Source organism: Salvelinus fontinalis, unplaced genomic scaffold (genome assembly GCF_029448725.1).
Source record: "Salvelinus fontinalis isolate EN_2023a unplaced genomic scaffold, ASM2944872v1 scaffold_0028, whole genome shotgun sequence".
Taxonomy (NCBI): domain Eukaryota; kingdom Metazoa; phylum Chordata; class Actinopteri; order Salmoniformes; family Salmonidae; genus Salvelinus; species Salvelinus fontinalis.
Window position 1 is genome coordinate 556,403 of NW_026600237.1, and position 12,283 is coordinate 568,685.

Here is a 12,283-nt window from a genome sequence, read left to right on the forward strand (position 1 = left end):
GCTACGCAAGTCCTTGTCAATCCAGCCTCAGATCTTTCCCGAGCAAGATACGTAGTCTAAATGACTGTAGACTGGACTACATCTCCCAGACTGCATTGCACCAGGAGTAGTGTATGGGCTAATGGCTACGCATTTCCTTGTCAAACCAGCCTCAGATCTTTCCCAAGCAAGATACGTAGTCTAATGACTGTAGATTACTGCTGATGCTCAGTTCCCTTCTAACCTGGCTGTTTATCCTTTGACTGGACTACATCTCCCAGACTGACCTACTCCATGACTACAGTTCCCTTCTAACCTGGCTGTTTATCCTCTGACTGGACTACATCTCCCAGACTGACCTGCTCCAGGACTACAGTTCCCTTCTAACCTGGCTGTTTATCCTCTGACTGGACTACATCTCCCAGACTGACCTACTCCAGGACTACAGTTCCCTTCTTACCTGGCTGTTTATCCTTTAACTGGACTACATCTCCCAGACTGGCCTGCTCCAGGACTACAGTTCCCTTCTAACCTGGCTGTTTGTCCTTTAACTGGACTACATCTCCCAGACTGACCTACTCCAGGACTACAGTTCCCTTCTAACCTGGCTGTTTATCCTTTGACTGGACTACATCTCCCAGACTGACCTACTCCAGGACTACAGTTCCCTTCTAACCTGGCTGTTTATCTTTTGACTGGACTACATCTCCCAGACTGGCCTGCTCCAGGACTACAGTTCCCTTCTAACCTGGCTGTGTTCTCTTCCAGAATGTCCCTCCAGACCTGTCCATCTGTACGTTTGTCCTGGAACAGTCCCTCTCAGTACGGGCCCTGCAGGAGATGCTGGCCAACACAGAGGAGAAGGCAGAAGGGGTGAGTACACAGGGCACACAGACCTACCTATCTATCTACGTGTCCTGTCTGTCTGTCTGTCTGTCTGTCTGTCGAGAAGCAGGGCTGAGTACACACAGATCTATCTGTCTGTCTGTCTGTCTGTCTGTCTGTCTGTCGAGAAGCAGGGCTGAGTACACACAGATCTATCTGTCTGTCTGTCTGTCTGTCTGTCTGTCTGTCTGTCTGTCTGTCGCATGCAGGGCTGAGTACACAGGTCTGTCTGTCTGTCTGTCTGCCTGTCTGTGTCTGTCTGTCTGTCTGTCTGTCGAGAGGCAGGGCTGAGTACACACAGATCTATCTATCTCAGACAGGGCCTGTAATGGTTGTGATGGACGGTCCACCACCAGTGACAGGGGACGAGGTGTCTCTATGCTGGGGTCCACTTCCCTATAGTGACCAACACAGATGGATTTACAGCCCAATCAGAGCGCAATGCTAAGCACAGACAGAATAGTTCCCTCTTGATAACACAGCCACAAAGTCAAAATGGACTAAATAATGAGCTTTTTTAATATTCAGTTAAGGTTATGGTCAGGAATAAGGTTTGCAGTGTGGTTAGGTTTAATGTTAGGGCTATATATGGTTAACTACTCCCCAGTCAGTCAGTGTGATTGACCCTGTTATAGCCCTGTGGTTGACCCTGTTATAGTCCTGTGGTTGACCCTGTTATAGTCCTGTGGTTGACCCTGTTATAGTCCTGTGGTTGACCCTGTTATAGTCCTGTGGTTGACCCTGTTATAGTCCTGTGGTTGACCCTGTTATAGTCCTGTGGTTGACCCTGTTATAGTCCCAGATCATAGCCCTGTGGTTGACCCTGTTATAGTCCCAGATCATAGCCCTGTGATTGACCCTGTTATAGCCCTGTGGTTGACCCTGGTATAGTCCCAGATCATAGCCCTGTGGTTGACCCTGTTATAGTCCTGTGGTTGACCCTGTTATAGTCCCAGATTATAGTCCTGTGGTTGACCCTGTTATAGTCCCAGATCATAGTCCTGTGGTTGACCCTGTTATATTCCTGTGGTTGACCCTGTTATAGTCCCAGATTATAGTCCTGTGGTCGACCCTGTTATAGTCCCAGATCATAGCCCTGTGGTTGACCCTGTTATAGTCCTGTGGTTGACCCTGTTATAGTCCCAGATTATAGTCCTGTGGTTGACCCTGTTATAGTCCTGTGGTTGACCCTGTTATAGTCCCAGATCATAGCCCTGTGGTTGACCCTGTTATAGCCCTGTGGTTGACCCTGTTATAGTCCCAGATCATAGCCCTGTGGTTGACCCTGTTATAGTCCTGTGGTTGACCCTGTTATAGTCCCAGATCATAGCCCTGTGGTTGACCCTGTTATAATCCCAGATCATAGTCCTGTGGTTGACCCTGTTATAGTCCTGTGGTTGACCCTGTTATAGTCCTGTGGTTGACCCTGTTATAGTCCTGTGGTTGACCCTGTTATAGTCCCAGATCATAGTCCTGTGGTTGGACCCTGTTATAGTCCCAGATCATAGCCCTGTGGTTGACCCTGTTATAGTCCTGTGGTTGACCCTGTTATAATCCCAGATCATAGTCCTGTGGTTGACCCTGTTATAGCCCTGTGGTTGACCCTGTTATAATCCCAGATCATAGCCCTGTGGTTGACCCTGTTATAGTCCTGTGGTTGACCCTGTTATAACCCCAGATCATAGCCCTGTGGTTGACCCTGTTATAATCCCAGATCATAGTCCTGTGGTTGACCCTGTTATAGCCCTGTGGTTGACCCTGTTATAATCCCAGATCATAGCCCTGTGGTTGACCCTGTTATAACCCCAGATCATAGCCCTGTAATTGACCCTGTTATAGTCCTGTGTTCGACCCTGTTATAGTCCCAGATCATAGCCCTGTGGTTCACCCTGTTATAGTCCCAGATCATAGCCCTGTGGTTCACCCTGTTATAGTCCCAGATCATAGCCCTGTGGTTCACCCTGTTATAGTCCCAGATCATAGCCCTGTGGTTCACCCTGTTGTAGTCCTGTGGTTGAACCTGTTATAGTCCCAGATCATAGCCCTGTGATTGACCCTGTTATAGTCCTGTGGTCGACCCTGTTATAGTCCCAGATCATAGCCCTGTGGTCGACCCTGTTATAGTCCCAGATCATAGTCCTTTGGTTGACCCTGTTATAGTCCCAGATCACAGCCCTGTGGTTGACCCTGTTATAGTCCCAGATCATAGCCCTGTGGTTGACCCTGTTATAGTCCTGTGGTCGACCCTGTTATAGTCCCAGATTATAGCCCTGTGGTTGACCCTGTTATAGTCCCAGATCATAGCCCTGTGGTCGACCCTGTTATAGTCCCAGATCATAGCCCTGTGGTCGACCCTGTTATAGTCCCAGATCATAGTCCTGTGGTTGACCCTGTTATAGTCCCAGATCATAGCCCTGTGGTTGACCCTGTTATAGTCCTGTGGTCGACCCTGTTATAGTCCCAGATCATAGCCCTGTGGTCGACCCTGTTATAGTCCCAGATCATAGCCCAGTGGTTGAACCTGTTATAGTCCCAGATTATAGCCCTGTGGTTGACCCTGTTATAGTCCCAGATCATAGCCCTGTGGTCGACCCTGTTATAGCCCTGTGGTTGACCCTGTTATAGTCCCAGATCATAGCCCTGTGGTTGACCCTGTTATAGTCCCAGATCATAGCCCTGTGGTCGACCCTGTTATAGCCCTGTGGTTGACCCTGTTATAGTCCCAGATCATAGCCCTGTGGTCGACCCTGTTATAGTCCCAGATCAGATCATAGTCCTGTGGTTGACCCTGTTATAGTCCCAGATCATAGTCCTGTGGTTGACCCTGTTATAGTCCCAGATCATAGCCCAGTGGGTGACCCTGTTATAGTCCCAGATCATAGCCCAGTGGGTGACCCTGTTATAGTCCCAGATCATAGCCCAGTGGGTGACCCTGTTATAGTCCTGTGGTTGACCCTGTTATAGTCCCAGATCATAGCCCTGTGGTTGACCCTGTTGTAGTCCCAGATCATAGCCCTGTGGTTGACCCTGTTATAGTCCTGTGGTTGACCCTGTTATAGTCCTGTGGTTGACCCTGTTATAGTCCCAGATCATAGCCCTGTGGTTGACCCTGTTATAGCCCTGTGGTTGACCCTGTTATAGCCCTGTGGTTGACCCTGTTATAGCCCTGTGGTTGACCCTGTTATAGTCCCAGATCATAGCCCTGTGGTTGACCCTGTTATAGCACTGTGGTTGACCCTGTTATAGTCCCAGATCATAGCCCTGTGGTTGACCCTGTTATAGTCCTGTGATTGACCCTGTTATAGTCCCAGATCATAGTCCTGTGGTTGGCCCTGTTATAGTCCCAGATCATAGTCCTGTGGTTGACCCTGTTATAGTCCTGTGGTTGACCCTGTTATAGTCCTGTGGTTGAACCTGTTATAGCCCTGTGGTTGAACCTGTCATAGTCGTGTGGTTGACCCTGTTATAGTCCCAGTCCACAGCCCATGTAATAGGGTATGTTGTAATGATATGAGCTACAGTACTATTGTGTGATGTTATTTTGTGCAGATCTGCAGTGCAGAGTTAAACATTGTATGTGATGTTGCAGAACGTATCAGAGACTGAGATGCTGTGTCGTATTCCATCATGACTTGCAGTTCTGTAATTAACTTTTTATAATCACCTTTCTATCTATGAATAACTTGGCTAATTAAATTGTGCTTCTCTCTGAGCCAGAAGTGTATTCAAGGGCAGTACTGGGTCTGCCAGGAGTCAGGGGGCCCAGACACAATCAGTCGATGGGTCGGTCTGCCAGTCAGCCAGTTAGTCAGTCACCCAGTCAGTCAGTCAGCCAGTAAACCAGCCAGAGAGATACAGGGAGGAAGGTACCTCTCCCCCCCCACCACTCCTTCTACCTGCCTCCCTGTATCTCTACCCCCCACCTCTCCTTCTACCTGCCTCTCTGTATCTCTACCCCCCACCTCTCCTTCTACCTGCCTCCCTGTATCTCTACCCCCCACCTCTCCTTCTACCTGCCTCTCTGTATCTCTACCCCCCACCTCTCCTTCTACCTGCCTCCCTGTATCTCTACCCCCCACCTCTCCTTCTACCTGTCTCCCTGTATCTCTACCCCCACCTCTCCTTCTACTCTCCTGGTGGGTGGGGGGTAGAGATACAGGGAGACAGGTAGAAGGAGAGGTGGGGGGGTAGAGATACAGGGAGGCATGTAGAAGGAGAGAGGGGGGTAGAGATACAGGGAGGCAGGTAGAAGGAGAGGATGTGACTGTGTAGAGGGAAAGTGCGGAAAGATAAGAGCGAGAGAGATTGGAAGAGTCCCAGCATGCTGAAGTGAAGCAGCAAGTGTGAGAGCTCAACATTTAATGTGTAAACCGTGGGGGGTAGATGCTGCACATTCCCAGCATGCTGAAGAGAACATGAATAGCTTCAGTAGTTACAGTCTAACAGAATTACAGCTATGTGCTGCTGCTGCAGGATGATGGAGCGACCAGGTTAGTAATGACGGATGGAGCGACCAGGTTAGTAATGACTGATGGAGGGACCAGGTTAGTAATGACTGATGGAGCGACCAGGTTAGTAATGACTGATGGAGGGACCAGGTTAGTAATGACTGATGGAGCGACCAGGTTAGTAATGACTGATGGAGCGACCAGGTTAGTAAGGACTGGTGGAGGGACCAGGTTAGTAATGACTGATGGAGGGACCAGGTTAGTAATGACTGATGGAGGGACCAGGTTAGTAATGACTGATGGAGCGACCAGGTTAGTAATGACTGATGGAGCGACCAGGTTAGTAATGACTGATGGAGGGACCAGGTTAGTAATGACTGATGGAGCGACCAGGTTAGTAATGACTGATGGAGGGACCAGGTTAGTAAGACTGATGGAGGGACCAGGTTAGTAATGACTGATGGAGCGACCAGGTTAGTAGTGACTGGTGGAGGGACCATGTTAGTAATGACTGATGGAGCGACCAGGTTAGTAATGACTGGTGGAGGGACCAGGTTAGTAATGACTGATGGAGGGACCAGGTTAGTAATGACTGATGGAGCGACCAGGTTAGTAATGACTGATGGAGCGACCAGGTTAGTAATGACTGATGGAGGGACCAGGTTAGTAATGACTGGTGGAGGGACCAGGTTAGTAATGACTGATGGAGGGACCAGGTTAGTAATGACTGATGGAGGGACCAGGTTAGTTATGACTGATGGAGCGACCAGGTTAGTAATGACTGATGGAGCGACCAGGTTAGTAATGACTGATGGAGCGACCAGGTTAGTAATGACTGATGGAGCGACCAGGTTAGTAATGACTGATGGAGGGACCAGGTTAGTAATGACTGATGGAGGGACCAGGTTAGTAATGACTGATGGAGCGACCAGGTTAGTAATGACTGATGGAGGGACCAGGTTAGTAATGACTGATGGAGGGACCAGGTTAGTACTGACTGATGGAGCGACCAGGTTAGTAATGACTGATGGAGCGACCAGGTTAGTAATGACTGATGGAGGGACCAGGTTAGTAATGACTGATGGAGCGACCAGGTTAGTAATGACTGATGAAGCGACCAGGTTAGTAATGACTGATGGAGGGACCAGGTTAGTAATGACTGATGGAGGGACCAGGTTAGTAATGACTGATACAGGATGATGGAGGGACCAGGTTAGTAATAACTGATGGAGGGACCAGGTTAGTAATGACTGATGGAGGGACCAGGTTAGTAATGACTGATGGAGCGACCAGGTTAGTAATGTCTGATGGAGCGACCAGGTTAGTAATGACTGATGAAGGGACCAGGTTAGTAATGACTGATGGAGCGACCAGGTTAGTAATGACTGATGGAGGGACCAGGTTAGTAATGACTGATGGAGGGACCAGGTTAGTAATGACTGATGGAGGGACCAGGTTAGTAATGACTGATGAAGGGACCAGGTTAGTAATGACTGATGGAGCGACCAGGTTAGTAATGACTGATGGAGGGACCAGGTTAGTAATGACTGATGGAGCGACCAGGTTAGTAATGACTGATGGAGGGACCAGGTTAGTAATGACTGATGGAGCGACCAGGTTAGTAATGACTGATGGAGCGACCAGGTTAGTAATGACTGATGGAGCGACCAGGTTAGTAATGACTGATGGAGGGACCAGGTTAGTAATGACTGGTGGAGGGACCAGGTTAGTAATGACTGATGGAGCGACCAGGTTAGTAATGACTGATGGAGGGACCAGGTTAGTAATGACTGATGGAGCGACCAGGTTAGTAATGACTGATGGAGGGACCATGTTAGTAATGACTGATGGAGCGACCAGGTTAGTAATGACTGATGGAGCGACCAGGTTAGTAATGACTGATGGAGGGACCAGGTTAGTAATGACTGATGGAGCGACCAGGTTAGTAATGACTGATGGAGGGACCAGGTTAGTAATGACTGATGGAGGGACCAGGTTAGTAATGACTGATGGAGGGACCAGGTTAGTAATGACTGATGGAGGGACCAGGTTAGTAATGACTGATGGAGCGACCAGGTTAGTAATGACTGATGGAGGGACCAGGTTAGTAATGACTGATGGAGCGACCAGGTTAGTAATGACTGATGGAGCGACCAGGTTAGTAATGTCTGATGGAGCGACCAGGTTAGTAATGACTGATGAAGGGACCAGGTTAGTAATGACTGGTGGAGGGACCAGGTTAGTAATGACTGATGGAGGGACCAGGTTAGTAATGACTGATGGAGGGACCAGGTTAGTAATGACTGATGGAGGGACCAGGTTAGTAATGACTGATGGAGGGACCAGGTTAGTAATGACTGATGGAGCGACCAGGTTAGTAATGACTGATGGAGGGACCAGGTTAGTAATGACTGATGGAGCGACCAGGTTAGTAATGACTGGTGGAGGGACCAGGTTAGTAATGACTGATGGAGGGACCAGGTTAGTAATGACTGATGGAGGGACCAGGTTAGTAATGACTGATGGAGGGACCAGGTTAGTAATGACTGATGGAGGGACCAGGTTAGTAATGACTGATGGAGCGACCAGGTTAGTAATGACTGATGGAGGGACCAGGTTAGTAATGACTGATGGAGGGACCAGGTTAGTAATGACTGATGGAGGGACCAGGTTAGTAATGACTGATGGAGGGACCAGGTTAGTAATGACTGATGGAGGGACCAGGTTAGTAATGACTGATGGAGGGACCAGGTTAGTAATGACTGATGGAGGGACCAGGTTAGTAATGACTGATGGAGGGACCAGGTTAGTAATGACTGATGGAGGGACCAGGTTAGTAATGACTGATGGAGGGACCAGGTTAGTAATGACTGATGGAGCGACCAGGTTAGTAATGACTGATGGAGCGACCAGGTTAGTTATGACTGATGGAGGGACCAGGTTAGTAATGACTGATGGAGGGACCAGGTTAGTTATGACTGATGGAGCGACCAGGTTAGTAATGACTGATGGAGGGAGCAGGTTAGTAATGACTGATGGAGGGACCAGGTTAGTAATGACTGATGGAGCGACCAGGTTAGTAATGACTGATGGAGGGACCAGGTTAGTAATGACTGATACATGATGATGGAGGGACCAGGTTAGTAATGACTGATGGAGGGACCATGTTAGTAATGACTGATGGAGCGACCAGGTTAGTAATGACTGATGGAGCGACCAGGTTAGTAATGACTGATGGAGGGACCAGGTTAGTAATGACTGATGGAGCGACCAGGTTAGTAATGACTGATGGAGGGACCAGGTTAGTAATGACTGATGGAGGGACCAGGTTAGTAATGACTGATGGAGGGACCAGGTTAGTAATGACTGATGGAGGGACCAGGTTAGTAATGACTGATGGAGCGACCAGGTTAGTAATGACTGATGGAGGGACCAGGTTAGTAATGACTGATGGAGCGACCAGGTTAGTAATGACTGATGGAGCGACCAGGTTAGTAATGTCTGATGGAGCGACCAGGTTAGTAATGACTGATGAAGGGACCAGGTTAGTAATGACTGGTGGAGGGACCAGGTTAGTAATGACTGATGGAGGGACCAGGTTAGTAATGACTGATGGAGGGACCAGGTTAGTAATGACTGATGGAGGGACCAGGTTAGTAATGACTGATGGAGGGACCAGGTTAGTAATGACTGATGGAGCGACCAGGTTAGTAATGACTGATGGAGGGACCAGGTTAGTAATGACTGATGGAGCGACCAGGTTAGTAATGACTGGTGGAGGGACCAGGTTAGTAATGACTGATGGAGGGACCAGGTTAGTAATGACTGATGGAGGGACCAGGTTAGTAATGACTGATGGAGGGACCAGGTTAGTAATGACTGATGGAGGGACCAGGTTAGTAATGACTGATGGAGCGACCAGGTTAGTAATGACTGATGGAGGGACCAGGTTAGTAATGACTGATGGAGGGACCAGGTTAGTAATGACTGATGGAGGGACCAGGTTAGTAATGACTGATGGAGGGACCAGGTTAGTAATGACTGATGGAGGGACCAGGTTAGTAATGACTGATGGAGGGACCAGGTTAGTAATGACTGATGGAGCGACCAGGTTAGTAATGACTGATGGAGCGACCAGGTTAGTAATGACTGATGGAGGGACCAGGTTAGTAATGACTGGTGGAGGGACCAGGTTAGTAATGACTGATGGAGGGACCAGGTTAGTAATGACTGATGGAGGGACCAGGTTAGTTATGACTGATGGAGCGACCAGGTTAGTAATGACTGATGGAGCGACCAGGTTAGTAATGACTGATGGAGCGACCAGGTTAGTAATGACTGATGGAGCGACCAGGTTAGTAATGACTGATGGAGGGACCAGGTTAGTAATGACTGATGGAGGGACCAGGTTAGTAATGACTGATGGAGCGACCAGGTTAGTAATGACTGATGGAGGGACCAGGTTAGTAATGACTGATGGAGGGACCAGGTTAGTACTGACTGATGGAGCGACCAGGTTAGTAATGACTGATGGAGCGACCAGGTTAGTAATGACTGATGGAGGGACCAGGTTAGTAATGACTGATGGAGCGACCAGGTTAGTAATGACTGATGAAGCGACCAGGTTAGTAATGACTGATGGAGGGACCAGGTTAGTAATGACTGATGGAGGGACCAGGTTAGTAATGACTGATACAGGATGATGGAGGGACCAGGTTAGTAATAACTGATGGAGGGACCAGGTTAGTAATGACTGATGGAGGGACCAGGTTAGTAATGACTGATGGAGCGACCAGGTTAGTAATGTCTGATGGAGCGACCAGGTTAGTAATGACTGATGAAGGGACCAGGTTAGTAATGACTGATGGAGCGACCAGGTTAGTAATGACTGATGGAGGGACCAGGTTAGTAATGACTGATGGAGGGACCAGGTTAGTAATGACTGATGGAGGGACCAGGTTAGTAATGACTGATGAAGGGACCAGGTTAGTAATGACTGATGGAGCGACCAGGTTAGTAATGACTGATGGAGGGACCAGGTTAGTAATGACTGATGGAGCGACCAGGTTAGTAATGACTGATGGAGGGACCAGGTTAGTAATGACTGATGGAGCGACCAGGTTAGTAATGACTGATGGAGCGACCAGGTTAGTAATGACTGATGGAGCGACCAGGTTAGTAATGACTGATGGAGGGACCAGGTTAGTAATGACTGGTGGAGGGACCAGGTTAGTAATGACTGATGGAGCGACCAGGTTAGTAATGACTGATGGAGGGACCAGGTTAGTAATGACTGATGGAGCGACCAGGTTAGTAATGACTGATGGAGGGACCATGTTAGTAATGACTGATGGAGCGACCAGGTTAGTAATGACTGATGGAGCGACCAGGTTAGTAATGACTGATGGAGGGACCAGGTTAGTAATGACTGATGGAGCGACCAGGTTAGTAATGACTGATGGAGGGACCAGGTTAGTAATGACTGATGGAGGGACCAGGTTAGTAATGACTGATGGAGGGACCAGGTTAGTAATGACTGATGGAGGGACCAGGTTAGTAATGACTGATGGAGCGACCAGGTTAGTAATGACTGATGGAGGGACCAGGTTAGTAATGACTGATGGAGCGACCAGGTTAGTAATGACTGATGGAGCGACCAGGTTAGTAATGTCTGATGGAGCGACCAGGTTAGTAATGACTGATGAAGGGACCAGGTTAGTAATGACTGGTGGAGGGACCAGGTTAGTAATGGCTGATGGAGGGACCAGGTTAGTAATGACTGATGGAGGGACCAGGTTAGTAATGACTGATGGAGGGACCAGGTTAGTAATGACTGATGGAGGGACCAGGTTAGTAATGACTGATGGAGCGACCAGGTTAGTAATGACTGATGGAGGGAACAGGTTAGTAATGACTGATGGAGCGACCAGGTTAGTAATGACTGGTGGAGGGACCAGGTTAGTAATGACTGATGGAGGGACCAGGTTAGTAATGACTGATGGAGGGACCAGGTTAGTAATGACTGATGGAGGGACCAGGTTAGTAATGACTGATGGAGGGACCAGGTTAGTAATGACTGATGGAGCGACCAGGTTAGTAATGACTGATGGAGGGACCAGGTTAGTAATGACTGATGGAGGGACCAGGTTAGTAATGACTGATGGAGGGACCAGGTTAGTAATGACTGATGGAGGGACCAGGTTAGTAATGACTGATGGAGGGACCAGGTTAGTAATGACTGATGGAGGGACCAGGTTAGTAATGACTGATGGAGGGACCAGGTTAGTAATGACTGATGGAGGGACCAGGTTAGTAATGACTGATGGAGGGACCAGGTTAGTAATGACTGATGGAGGGACCAGGTTAGTAATGACTGATGGAGCGACCAGGTTAGTAATGACTGATGGAGCGACCAGGTTAGTTATGACTGATGGAGGGACCAGGTTAGTAATGACTGATGGAGGGACCAGGTTAGTTATGACTGATGGAGCGACCAGGTTAGTAATGACTGATGGAGGGAGCAGGTTAGTAATGACTGATGGAGGGACCAGGTTAGTAATGACTGATGGAGCGACCAGGTTAGTAATGACTGATGGAGGGACCAGGTTAGTAATGACTGATACATGATGATGGAGGGACCAGGTTAGTAATGACTGATGGAGGGACCATGTTAGTAATGACTGATGGAGCGACCAGGTTAGTAATGACTGATGGAGCGACCAGGTTAGTAATGACTGATGGAGGGACCAGGTTAGTAATGACTGATGGAGCGACCAGGTTAGTAATGACTGATGGAGGGACCAGGTTAGTAATGACTGATGGAGGGACCAGGTTAGTAATGACTGATGGAGGGACCAGGTTAGTAATGACTGATGGAGGGACCAGGTTAGTAATGACTGATGGAGCGACCAGGTTAGTAATGACTGATGGAGGGACCAGGTTAGTAATGACTGATGGAGCGACCAGGTTAG

At 48.6% G+C, this 12,283-nt stretch overlaps 1 protein-coding gene across 1 annotated transcript in view; it reads left to right on the top strand.

Moving 5' to 3' along the window:
• LOC129842278 (ryanodine receptor 2-like) overlaps positions 1-12,283 on the top strand; it is a 153,746-nt gene that overhangs the window by 117,880 nt on the left and 23,583 nt on the right. Inside the window, exon 3 of the mRNA XM_055910763.1 lies at positions 748-852. Coding sequence (XP_055766738.1) covers positions 748-852 — 105 coding nt within the window. The remainder of the gene's footprint in view (positions 1-747; positions 853-12,283) is intronic.